Source organism: Mesoplodon bidens (genome assembly GCF_964165515.1).
Source record: "Mesoplodon bidens genome assembly, chromosome: 2".
In the NCBI taxonomy this organism is placed as follows: Eukaryota; Metazoa; Chordata; class Mammalia; order Artiodactyla; family Ziphiidae; genus Mesoplodon; species Mesoplodon bidens.
Genome location: NC_138177.1, coordinates 77,416,382 through 77,430,332, shown reverse-complemented (window position 1 = coordinate 77,430,332; position 13,951 = coordinate 77,416,382). Strand labels below are relative to the sequence as shown.

The 13,951-nt window shown below is 40.5% G+C and overlaps 1 protein-coding gene across 5 annotated transcripts in view; it reads left to right on the top strand.

Moving 5' to 3' along the window:
- The first annotated feature begins 6,183 nt into the window (after positions 1–6,183).
- RPRD2 (regulation of nuclear pre-mRNA domain containing 2) overlaps positions 6,184–13,951 on the top strand; it is a 94,236-nt gene continuing 86,468 nt past the window's right edge. For all 5 annotated transcript variants that reach the window (XM_081256988.1, XM_081256985.1, XM_081256984.1 and 2 more), the window contains exon 1: positions 6,184–7,388. In XM_081256988.1, coding sequence (XP_081113114.1) covers positions 7,184–7,388 — 205 coding nt within the window. In that variant the 5' untranslated portion in view covers positions 6,184–7,183. The remainder of the gene's footprint in view (positions 7,389–13,951) is intronic.

The following is a 13,951-nucleotide window of genomic DNA, read 5'->3' as shown; positions in this document are numbered from 1 at the left end:
GAAGGAAAAGGTATTAGGTGGATAGGGGAGAGGGAATTTCCATCTCTTAACCTTCAGTGGATAGTCACAAGGTTGACAGATTACTTCTGGTCTTGGATGAGTAGTCTTAACAGGAAATTAGTTCCTCATATGGGTGAATATATGAGAATGTGTGTCGTGGGTGAAATGGACACAGAAGGAGAGTCCAAAGAGGATGTTATGGGTCAGTTTGTAAAAGGGAATAGGATTTGGGAATTTAGCCTATTTCTTCTCTTTACTAATTAAAGAAACCAATCCTTTTCTAAAAGACAATGTGTAATTTCTTTTTCCCACCCGCCCCCAAGAATCTGACAAGATGCAGTTCTGTTTAAGCATTTAATGTTTCTGGTTTGATTTCAGGAGTATTTGGGTCAGAATAAATATCCATAGAAGTCCAAAATTCTTACCATAAATATCCTTCCATTTCATGTTGCCTGTTGAGGATGTATTGAGAATGGATTGAACATAGGAGCCATTAGAGTTCCTCCCTGCTAATTGGAGTTTACTAGGAAGTAGTGTCAGAATGAATACTTGACCAGAAGTTAAAACATTCTATGTTATCAAATTAACCCCTTTTTAAAAAATGTGGGGACTTCCCTGGCGGTCCAGTGATTAAGACTCCATGCTCCCAAGGCAGGGGTCACGGTTTGGATCGTTGGCTGGGCAACTAAGATCCCACATGCTACGTGGCATGGCCAAAAATAAATAAAATTTTTAAAAATTAAAAAGTTCACTGTTTCAGGCCCTAGTTAGAGTTCCAATTTTAAGGCAGTATTAGAGAGTGCTAGGATAAAAAAGGTGGAAAGAGACAAGGGACTGCAAAAGGCCTTAAGGAAAAACTATACAACCTCTCTTTTAGAGATAAGCAAACTATAACCCAGACAGGTGACATTACTAATTCCTAGAGCAGGAAGAAATCTAAAAAAAGCCTATATCTGAGACTTAGGAGCTAGAGAATTGATATTTCGTGATTTAAGCAAATCCAGGGGAAAACTTAATTGTCAGAAGTAAGTGCTTTTGCTTTTATTAAAGGATTTATTACAAATATGCGTGTAAATAATTTATACACAACTTCAAAAATGTATTGTTTGCTGAAGACCTAAAAGGAGTCTTTTTTGCGGTACGTGGACCTCACTGCAGAGGCCTCTCCTGTCGCGGAGCACAGGCTCCGGACACACAAGCCCAGCTGCCATGGCTCACGGGCCTAGCCGCTCCGCGGTATGTGGGATCTTCCCGGTCCGGGGCACGAACCCGCGTCCCCTGCATCGGCAGGCGGACTCTCAACCACTGCGTCACCAGGGAAGCCCAGGAGTCTTTTTGTTCATTATAAAGTTAAGTAAGTTCCCTACATAAAAGAATGAGTTCCATTCCGAAAGCACGTTCATAAGTCCAATTTGTTCGTACATCCAACAAAACCCAACTCACACAATTGCTGTACTGTAATCGGTTTGTAATACTTTTCACACAGGAGTATATAACAAACAAAAAACATTTTGAATCTTACAGTACAGTACCTTGAAAAGTACAGTAGTACAGTACAACAGCTGGCATACAGGGGCATGTTTGCATCTTTGAAAGTTCTGAACTTGAAGGTTCGTCTGTAGGGGCCTTACTGTACCCATAATGAGACTTAATCCTTGTTTTAAGTCTTAACTCCCTGTGTTTCAGGGTGGTGGTGGTTTTTTAATTTATCTGATCCTATACTGTATTAAGCACTGTGCTCGATAAGCATTGCCTCCTTTATCAGAACAAATTTATGAGGAAAGTAGATTTTAGAGGTGAGAAATCTGAAGCTAAGAGTGAGTAAGTAATTTGCTCCAAGGTTATGGCTAGTAAGAGATGGAGTTTAATTTGAACCCAAGTTTGACTAGAACCCAAACTTAGTCCCTACACATGCTGCTTCATTTGTGAAATAGGTGGTAGGGACAGACGTGTTCTTTCAAATGAATGCTAGACTCAGAATAGTTCCTGTCTTGGGATGCAGTTATCACTTAGAATACATTGTGAACTTTAGTAACTTCTTTCATAATCTCAAGTTATATGTATATCTTTAGTTAATGGCAGTTATTTGTCCTCTGTAGCGTTCTGGAGAGAACTTTAAAAGTCATTTGGAATTTATCATGGAGAATTAAGTGAGATGATCAAGGTAGATAATAGCTTTCTTTGTTAAAAAATGCAAATATAAAGTTACTGGACTGATTTGTCCTTCCTATTTGTGGCTTACCTTGATGAATTTCCAGAAATATCTTGAACAGTGGCAATATCATTGTAATATAGATACCAAATAATTATTTTTGGATAAGGCAATTCAGTCATAACTAACACTGTTTAGCAATCAGGGTGCTTTTGCATGTTATTCAATGCAATATTCTGTAGTTAAGATACATGTAATTTTATTCAGGGCAGAAAATGCTACTGTTCAAAAGATTCGATCCAGTTGGAATGATCAGGGAAGTTTGCCTGAAAGAGGCAATTTAAGATAGTTCTTGAAAGATGGGTAGAATTTTGGTAATAGAAGAGGATATTTTAGGCAGAATTAATTATAAATAGAAAATTACAGGATATATTTAAGGAAAAGGAACAGTTTGGAGCCCAAGGAACCTTGGAGGAAAGGCATTTGAGATAATACTGGGAAGTTAGATTGGAACCATTGTGGAGGGTCTTAAAAGTTAGGACTTTTACTTAACTTGGTACATAACAAGGAAGAAGTTGTTTGGTTTTGTTTTTTGAGTAGGGGAAAACTAGGAGATTAGTCTGGTAATGTATATAAGCTGAAGAGATATACTAGGAAGCTGATGGTGATGCTGTTAATATGTAGAAAGGTGATGATAATCTTTAGGTAGAGGGCAAGGGGAATGAAAAGAAGGGAATTCATTCAAGAAATATCTAGGTAGAAGTCTACAAGATTTGATAACTAGTTGAAGGGGTAGAATCAAAGATAACTAGGCTATCCAACTTGAATAAATCTGAATGCAGGTGATAAATTTAATCTTTGGGAGAGAATGAGCAGGAAAATGAGAGAAGGGCTAAAAATGGAACTTTGGCAAACACAAGGGGGTAAGAAAACTAGTAATGGGCAGAGAAAGGATCCATTTAGTGGGATCTGATTAATGATTGTATATTTAACAGAAGCAAAGGGAAATGAATTTTAAGAAAGATTTAAGTATAATAAATAATAGCTGACATCAACGTCATCAAGCCTTTACTAAGCCAGGCACTACTTTAAGCACTCTACACACATTAACTCATTTAATAATTATAGCACCACAGAGAGTAAATTGCCAATGGCAAGTGGCAGTAAAGTAAATTGCCACTCACAAGTAAATTGCCAACGGCAAGTGGCAGAGCCTGAATTTGAGCAGTCTGGTTCTAAGTGTCTTACTCTAAACCATTGCACTAACAGAAAAAGCTGATGGCTGAGACTGTAAACAGTGCACTGGAATTCGCAATTAATAGATCTTTGATGCTTTTTAAGAGTGTGCTTCCTCAGCACCTATTGCAGTGCCTACCTATTTCACTGAGAAAAGAGAAGCAATTGAAGAGAATTTCTGCACATTCTCACCAACAAATCTATCAACATACCTGAATCTCTACCTAGATTCTACCTTCCTGTTACAAGAAAGGAACTGTCTATGGACCTATCACCTGATGCTATCCTCTCCCACTTACTCAAGGAAATCAGCCAGCAATTGCCCCATCTCTATCCTGTATCAACTGTAGCATCTGATAATAGCTACATTATTTCCCACCTTGGAAAAAAGAAATGACCTTTTGAACCCACATTTCCCTCCAGCTTCAGCTCCATTTCTCTGCTCCCATTTTATTTCTCGAAAGAGTTGTCTACACATGATAACTCCACACCTCCCATTCTCTCTAGAACCCCCTCCAATCACTTCACTTCCTGGAAACGGCCCTTGTCAAGACCACCAGTGACTACTGTGTTTGCCAGATTCAGTGGTTATCTCAGTCCTCAACTTATGCAACCTAAGCAGCAACACCTGACACAATAACTCCCTCCTGCTTGACAAATATTCATTACATGGCTTTCAGAACATTACTTTCTGGGTTCTCCTTCGCTTGTCGTTCCTTTTCAATATCCTTTGAAACTTGCTCCTTATAGCCCAGTCCTTGGTCCTCTATTCTATCTACGCTCACTCACTTCTGGGCAACCTCATCCATCTCACGGCTTTAAGATCATCTATATACTGACAATTCTTAAACTGATGTTTCCTACCAAGAACTTTTTAATGAACTTTAGACTCACAATATCTGGTGCCATTTATGCCTCTGGTACCTCAAACTCAAGATGTTTAACTGAAATCCTGATTTCTACTCATTTCTCACAGGACTTCTCCTTCCCCTTTCCTCCCCTGGTCTGGCTGAGAAAATGGCAATCCATTCTCCGAGGGAGCAATATCACCCCACGTGGGGAAAAAGTTGGCTCTTGGGGGATGAAAAAGTCTTAGATATTACAATGCTTTGTCACCTTCCAAAGCTCAACTCTACCCAACAAAATCTTACTCCTTATTTAATTTCTATCATTTTCTTGGGTGTGACACAAGCAGCAATGACATTGAGTTCATGGGAGATACAAAAATTGTATGCAAAGTCAGTAAGCCCGCGCGCCAAAACTACTGAGCCCGTGTGCCTAGAGCCCGTGCTCCGCAACAAGAGAAGCCACTGCTATGAGAAGCCTGCGCACCACAACGAAGAGTAGCCCCTGCCTGCCGCAACTAGAGAAAGCCCACGCACAGCAACGAAGACCCAACGCAGCCAAAAATAAATAAATAAAATAAAGTTAAAAGTTCACTAAAATTTTTTAAGAAATTAATTTTCCAATTATTTTCCTTCTGCTGGAAATATAACAGTTTTGAATGATTTTTTAAAAACTGATTCCCAGGCTTCCCTGGTGGTGCAGTGGTTAAGAATCCATCTGCCAATGTAGGGGACATGGATTCGAGTCCTGGTCTGGGAAGATCCCACATGACGCGGAGCAACTAAGCCCATGCACCACAACTACTGAGCCTGCGCTCTAGAGCCTGCGAGCCACAACTACTGAACCCGTGTGCCACAACTACTGAAGCCCGCATGCCTAGAGCCTGTGCTCCGCAATGAGAAGCCACCACGATGAGAAGCCCGCTCGCCGCAACTAGAGAAAGCCCGTGTGCAGCAACGAAGACCAAACGCAGCCAAAAATAAATAAATAAATAAAGTTTTTAAAAAAACCTGATTCCTTGGTGGTCCAGTGGTTAGGACTCAGCGCTTTCACTGCCATGGCCTGGGTTTGATCCCTGGTCAAGGAACTAAGATCCCACAAGCCGCATGGTGTGGCCAAAAAAAAAAAAAAATCAAAAACTGATTTCATTGCTATTATGTATTTATATAAATTGTTAATTTACATATGTAATGCAGTGAATTACAATTTATATACATAAATTACATTAAAGTTTACTCAGCAAATACAGTTATAAAGTTAAATATTATTAGCATTAAATTTTTTTAAGTTTTGGGCTTCCCTGGTGGCGCAGTGGTTGAGAGTCCGCCTGCCAATGCAGGGGACACGGGTTCGTGCCCCGGTGCGGGAAGATCTCACACGCCGCGGAGCGGCTGGGCCCGTGAGCCATGGCCGCTGAGCCTGCGCGTCCGGAGCCTGTGCCCCGCAGCGGGAGAGGCCACAACAGTGAGAGGCCCGTGTACCGCAAAAAAAAAAAAAGGGAGTCTCCTGGGAATACGTGAAAGAATTAAAATATAATAACTTCATGTGTTCAGTGGAACAAAGAAGTGTCCAAATCTGCCCAGAGAATTTACATAGGCATATGCAGTTGCACGGTTAATCTAGGTTGTATTAATCAATGTAATAATAAATAGCTAAGGCTTTTGTAAACTATAATGTATTATGCAATTGTGAGACTGTATCATATCTGGCGAAGGTGAGCTCACATCTTGCCTTTTATTGTTTCCGCGTCTCGAAAATTCTACGGGGAAAATTTTCGTTTCACTTCGTTTACTTCCTCTTCCTATCCAAAAAGTCAAGTGGCTGTGAGTGTTAATGTCCCAGGGGAGTGTAAAAAATTGTTTGGTCTGGGAGTCTGCGTAGTGAACGGCTCGAAGGAGCTGGCGCATGCGCATCCTCTGAGGCACTGCAAGATGGCTGCCAGGTACTTTGTGGCGCGTCGGTGCCCCGAGGAATTAGCAGCGGTGGCGGCGGCGGCAGCTGCAGGTGCCAGAAAATAACAGTGGCCACTGAGCGGTGGGAGTTTCTCGGTCCTGCTGTGTGAGCTGGACAGCCCCAAGAGAGACACCTCGCTAGGAAGCAAAACGCGGGGCGGAGCGGTGAAGCCCCTCCCCCAACCTCTCCTTAGTTTGACCAACTCCCTCTCCCACCCTTCTCTCCCCGTTTTTCCTCCCAGCCCGCTACGCGCTGGCCTGCTGCGCAGGCGCACGAATAACCGAAGCGCCTCCTTAGCCCTTGGGGCTTGTGGGCTTCTGCGCGCGCTTCTCGTTCTTCTCCCTTGATTGGCCAGATTGCCCCGCCATCACAGCTCCCTCTGCTTTTTCTAGGTTGAGAAGGAAGCAGGGGGGCGGGGCCAAGCAGCGCGTGCGCGATAGTGTTGCTGTCCCTTTGCTGCTATTGCGTTGCAAAAAAAATCCTGACTAGGTAGCCTTGGGCCTTTCTGTGCTAGAGGATCTAAAGGAGAGAGAAAGATTTCTGCAACTGAAGGGGCAGTCGGGTAGTATTAACTTTAAGATATTCATGCCCGCTCTTAGAGGAGTGTGGGGAACGGCCTTAAGCGTTGAGAGCCGAAGAGTATAAAACCATTAATTTCCGGGCCAGGCGTTTAGAAAGGCTTTGCAGGACCTGTTTTCTGCGCAATTCTTCCGTGATTACTGACTGGTTTAAACACAATCCCTTGAACAATTCCGATAAACCTTCGAAATCCGCAGCCCCTTTTTGCAGCGTGTAGGAGCTGCCAGCGTGCCCAGCAGCTGGTCCTCCCGTCCTACCTCCAGAAGAGCCTAGCGCGTGCACCATCCCCACCCCCTGGCCTCCCTCCCCACCTGCGGCTTTCACGCACTCGCAGTGATTGTTTTGCCCGCTCCCGCCGCCGTCGCCGCGGCCGCCGCGGCCGCCAGAGGAGCAGCAGCGCTTGTGCAAACCGGGAAGATGGCGGCCGGCGGCGGCGGAGGCGGCAGTAAGGCCTCCTCCTCGTCGGCCTCTTCGGCAGGGGCTCTGGAGTCCTCGTTGGATCGAAAATTCCAGTCGGTAACTAACACCATGGAATCTATTCAAGGCTTGTCGTCTTGGTGTATAGAGAACAAGAAACACCACACTACTATCGTCTACCATTGGATGAAGTGGCTTCGGAGATGTGAGTGTTGGGGGGTGACTGGGGATGGAAGGAAATACTACCCGAAACGCTTAGGGTTTCCCTGTGGAGCCACTGCATTCGGTTGGGGTTGTTCATATTAAAGCTTCGACCAGAGTGTACCCAAACTCAGACCCTATTCCTAGCCAGGATTGTCCTGAACTGCAGGAGGCTCATCATTTCTTGGATTTTATAGCGACTGACTTGGTGTGACCTTGGGCCGTAGTGCCCGCATCTGTTGAGATTTACATGTTGTTTCAGAGCCTTGTAAGGTGATGTTGTTTTTACTGAACCTTCACAGAAATTGTCGCGTCCGTTTATTTCTTATAGGCCCTGACGTGTTATGATTTCTTGTTTTCCTGATGATAGACACGCTATGGTTTAAGCAGTAGTAAATGCACCTATTTCGCTGGAATATGTGGGACCATTCTATTTTCCACTGACCTAAAACTTGGGATGTGTAATAAGAAGGGCCTTACCTAGATGAAGAGGTAACGTGAGCTCCACATAGAGCTGAGGGGACCACCTGAGAGGTTTTTGTAGCTATGTTTGCTGCAGTAAAATACAGGCTTCTTGAGACTGACCGGAAACAGCCGTAGTCAGTATCGCCACTAACACCATAAAATGGAAAACATATCCGGCTACTTTTCAACCAGTTCAGATACCTTTTTAAAGAATAGGAATTGGTTTCGTAGGTAATCAAAACAAAGAATCAGGAAGTGTGCTTTTTGAATAGGTACTACTTTTTTACCCCAGTTAATTGCTTTTTTGTCTACATCGTGGAGTTTTTTTCACTTTGCTGCGTTACTGCAGAAAAGAGGTCTGTTCGACTGTCAGGAAGCATGGATTGTTTGCAGAAGATTTCAGATCTTTTAGGACAAAGTGTGGAGAAGTCATTTGTTGCTTCCTGCTGAGAAGAGAGGGTTGACCCTAAATCCATGTATATCTATTTGAATTTTAGGTCTGTTGTTGCTTCTTGTCTATGGCACGTCACCAGTGAGACCCATCATTCACTTATTCTTCTTATTCCACTTTTGCTATTGCCCCTATAGTGTTTTAATTTGTGTTTACTTTTAGGGAACAGATGGATAAAACTTACAAAGTCCTAGACCCCAAACTTCAAATCATTTGTGTATAAAGTTATTGTTGGGAGAGATGTTTTGTGGCTCTTTGAGTAATACATGCAGAAAGAGTTGTATAACCAAGGCAGGATTACCTATATTTACCAATAGCAGATCAAAGTTACTTTCTTTCCAAGAGGTAAAATTAGAACATACAATATCAAGTACCAGTCATTATCAAAGACTCACATAGTAAGTATCTACTATGTGCCCAGCCCTTTGTCATTTACAATATATCTAGTATCTCATTATACCTTAAACTAACCCTAAGAAGTAGATTTTTTAATAATTGATTTACAGATGTGGAAACTAAGCCTCAGAAATGTTAAGTAAGCTGCTTAAGTTTATACAGTAAAATGGTGGAGTTGGGATTTGACTCCACCATATCAGATGACAATGGCCACATTTAACTTTGTAAAGTAATGTTTTCATGATTATTCTTTCATGTTTTTGGTATACCAGTGGTAGCAAGCAGTGGTCAAGCCTGAGGACGTATTCTTCTTAAGCATATTTTTCTTCCTGTTTTAAAACATTTTTACTTTTTCTACCTTTGGGCTCTGGTGCTTTGTATGGTTACATCATTTGCAAGGATAAGTTGGTCGCCATCCCTGCCTGTGGGATTACAAATGCAATTACAATATGTTTTTTCCAGTCAGCGATAACGAGATACACTGGAGCCAGAAATTTTCTGCCTCTACTTTTGATATTGTGCCTGAGCTTATTTCCCTTGTTGATATTTTAAGAGTGAAAAAAATGATTGCTCTAGGAAGACAGTACTTCACTTGAAGTGCATTATATATAGTTTGTATAGTTAAATGCTTTTGGCTTTCTGTAAACCTGATTTTTTTTTTTTTTTTGGTCTGGTGGAATGCAACTTAACTTTCTAAAATGGTTAAGGATAATTTGTAGTTGTTTTATGTTTACATTGAGTGAACATCGTTTATCTTATTGTAAATAAAGCCTTTTGAGAGAAATATTCAGGAGATTGGTGTTAGAATTACTTTAGTTCGAGTTTGGTTTTTAAGTCAGCTTTAGGCAAATTTGTGAAATAGGTGTCTTTGGCATTCCCAGCCTTTCTGTCCATTTTCCTGATGCCACTTTTGCTTCTCCTTTTTTTCTTTGGCATCCATTATTTAGTAATTTATATTTAGACCTCAGTGGGAGTTTAAGTGACTATGTTAACTCTTCCTGAGATATTTTCATTTTTATCCTTTATTTCATAATGTGTAATAAGAAACTTTTGTTCACTTTAAAGGAAATAATTTAGGGAGTTCCCTGGTGGCCTAGCGGTTAGGATTCTGGGCTTTCACTGCCATGGCCCAGGTTCAATCCCTGGTCAGGGAACTGAGAGCCCGCAAGCTGCGCAGTATGGCCAAAAATAAATAAATAAAAATTTAAAAAACAATAAAGGAAATAACTTAGAGAAGGCAAGTAGTCTTCCTGAAGACACACTCCATGGTGGGTTCTACTGATTTTATTCAGACTTGTTTTAATTTGTTTGATTGAAGCTTCCATTACTATCATTTTTCAAAAGGGATCTTTCTGTAGCATAAACAGATGTCATTTCTGTGCTTTAAAATCCTTCAGTGATATCCCATTGCAACAGGCTTAAAGGGTTAAACTTCTTTTTACTACAAGTAAAAGGTCTACAAGGTCCTACACCACCTGCCCTGCCTACTACCTCTCAGGCTTCTTCTAATCCTATCTTCCCATCATTTAGATCCAAGCTCAAATATTACCTCCTCAGAAAGGCCTTCCCTAATGGTCTTATTTCCAGTGGTTCCTTCAGTTGCATTCTAACACATCACTTTATTTTCAGTATATGAAATTACTTTATTTATTTGTTTATATGCTTACTGTTTATTTTCTTCCACCAGATGACAGGGCTATGTCTTCTTTGCTGCTACATCCCCAAGCAACTAGAACAGTGTTTGGCACACAATAAGTAATCAATAAATATTTGCCAATATAATTTTGTGAAATAGTTAATCAAGAACTTGAATTGTTTTAATTTCTGTTTATCAGAAGGCAACGTTTATAATTTAGTAAAAGAAATGATAGGTATGGTTGCTGGCAGTTTCAAAACATGGCTCTTATATGGGCTTGAAGTGCAATTTGACTAGACTGTCATTTCTGTATTTTGTTCATCCGTCCCATTTTTAATGTAACATGGAAATAAGTATGGAAAAATAGAAAAACACAGACTTTAGAAATAGACCTAGGTTCAAATCTTAATTCCATCAGTTAATACCTGGGCACAGTGCTTAAATTGTGAGTCTCAATTTCTGATCTGTGAGTAGAGATAATTATCTCTCATAGGCTTGTTGTCTAGATTTAAGAAGATAATGCACGTATTTTAGTATAGGTCCTAGCATATACATATATGTTCAGATTATTTATTATGGTGGCAACGATGATGTAGATAGTCTTAAGGTCCTGACTATTCGAAATAATTACTTTGTTTTGGGAACAGTGCTGGAAATTACATTCCCAGTCAGGGGGAGATGATTTGAACCAGGCTTTCTGTAGTGAATTAGCAAGTTCTCTGAAGAACTAGTAGGACAGAATGGAAAATACTGTGTTCATGATATCTCCAAGTTGTTTAGCTTCTAACCATTGAATGGGTTGGTCTATTTTAGAAGGTGTATGAGAATTGAAATGAGTTTTTGAAGAAAAGGGGGTTATAGGAAAGTAGAATCATTTGTAGAGCAGAAAAGCTGTTAAGATTTCCCTTCAGCTGTTTTTGGTACGAACTTTAAGTATGTACAAGATTAGAAAAGTAATAACACTCCTGCCACCACTGATCACCCCACTTCAGTAGTTATTATTATTTTTTTAATTAATCAATTAATTTATTTTTGGCTGCGTTGGGTCTTAATTGCTGTGCGCGGGCTTTGTCTAGTTGAGGCGATCGGCGGCTACTCTTCGTTGCGGTGCGCCGGCTTCTCATTTGCGGTGGCTTCTCTTGTTGCGGAGCACAGGCTCTAGGTGCGCGGGCTTCAGTTGTGGCTCGTGGGCTGTAGAGCGCAGGCTCAGTAGTTGTGGCCCATGGGCTTAGTTGCTCCACAGCATGTGGGACCTTCCCAGAACAGTGCTCGAACCTGTGTCCCCTGCATTGGCAGGTGGATTCTTAACCACTGCGCCACCAGGGAAGTCCCAGTAGTTATTTTAATGGCCGATCTTTTTTCTTCTGTCCCCTTTACTTTCCCTTCTCCTCCTCCTCATTTGAAGCAAATCTCAGTACAATCTGGTATTTTCTCCACAAGAGAAACTGTTATATAAACATGGACTGTCCCCAAAAAAACCTCTTAATACAGGATTAATTTGTTGCAGAGAATTCGAAAAGTGCAATTTACTATTTTTGATGTATGGCAGTGGTTTCTCAGATCCTTGAATGGACCATGAAGATGGTAATAATTTTCTAGCTAACTTTTTATCAAGTGCATATTATGTGCCAGGCACTGTTCCAAGCATTTTACACTTATTAATTCATTCAGTCTTCATAATTCTTTGAAGTAGGTATTGTTATGATCCCCACTTTACAGATGGGAAAACAGAGGCACTGAGAGGTTGAGTAACTTTCCCATGGTTAGAGAGCTAATAAGTGGTGGATCCAGGATTCAACCCAGGCATTCTCGATTTAGAGCATACACTCTTAGGCACTGTACTACGCAGCCTTTCCTATTCATAAAATATTTTCTACAATATTAGGCCATGCAGATTAACTAGAATGTCTAGATTTTGAAGCTTTGTGGGTATTTTTGTTTTTATTTTTGCTTTCTGTGGGAAAACTGATTATCTTGTATAGATTTGAAGTTCTAATAGTCATTTATAATTTTAAAAAAGGGAAAACAAGTTGAACATGTTAGTTACTAAAGTTGTTTACTTGATAAAAATCTCTAAATGTTAGGTTTTAGATTAAATAATAGAAGAATCTTTTTTGGTGGCAAAAAGTTTGGGGTACCACACTGGTACCTCCATTGGTCAGTGGAGAGTGAAGTCTATAATCCTGTATTTGATATTGCACAAATCTGAGGGTCTGGAACTATTTTTTGCAGCTCTGGTATCTGAAACGTAGCTATTCCTTTAACCATTTACTTTCCTTGTAATTCATCCTTTGTAGCAGATATGTTGGCTACACATATAGAGTATAACAGTACTGCCGTAGCTTTTTAATCATATATCCCATGTATACAAATATAGGTGGACTAGGTACACATTCTTACTTTAAGTTCCAAGATGAATTTTGCTTATAAATCCCTAGTTTACATTCAGTTCTTTTAACAAATATTTATTGAATACCTACTGTGCCAGGCACTGGGGACACAAGCAGGTGAATAAAATGGAGAAAAATTTTGTCCTCTCAGAGCCTATACTGTCAGAAGAGGAGACAAGCAACAAACAAACAAAATATTAAATATATTAGAAGGTAAAAAATATTAGGAGTGCTAAAGAGAAATATAAAGCAGGGAAGGGGAATACAGAGTGTTACAAGAGTTTGCAGTTTTAAATTAGGTGCTAAGGGAAGACCTCACTGAGAATGTGACATTTGAGCAGAAAGGTAAGGTATAGGTGATATAGATAGGAGAGTGTGAGAGGAGAATGTTCCAAGACAAAGAGAACAGAAAAATACAAAGGTCTTGAGGTTAGAGTGTGCCTGGTGAGTTGAAGGAACAATAAGAAAGCTTTTGTGGCTGGAAAGGAGTAGTGAAAGTAAGGATTAGCAGATGAACTCAGAGATTATGGTGGGTGATATGGCAGGAGGGGCAGATCACAAAGAATTTTCTTGGCATTCTTGGACTTTTATTTTGAATGAGATGGGGCAGAGGAGTGATGCGAACCGATTTCTCTTTTTAAAAGATCATTCTAGTTGCTGCAGAAATAGGGATGCCAGTAGGTGGCTATTGAAGTAATCCTGGGATAAAATATTGGTGGTTTGGACAAGCTTTATAAGAAGTAATTTAATTCTAGACCTGTTTTGAAGGTAGATTCAAACAGCTTTCTAGATGAATTAAATGTGGGGTAAGAGAGGAGAGTTATCAAGAATGACTCTGGGTTTTTTTTTGGCTGAGTGACTAGAAAGAGTTGACATTTATTGACAAACTTCACTCATTTAAAGTGTGCAATTCATTTGTTTTAGTATATTCACAAAGTTGTGCGACAGTCACCACAGGGTATCTGCTTAGTATGTAAATTGTCTTTAGAGCCATCAGCCTGGAAGAGATGTACTAGGAAGTAAGTGTAGATAGAGAAGTAAGTGTAGTAAGACAGAGTAATAGGTATAGATAGAGAAGAGGTCCAGAGAAAAGGCTCTGGGGCATTCTGGTATTTCAGATACCTCTTTCTACTTACTTGGTCTAATGTGTTATTGTGTGTGGTTCTTTCTGAGGTTCAAGGTAAACTTTCAGCTCCCCAAAGAAGTAATAAATCTATTTTGATCTCTAG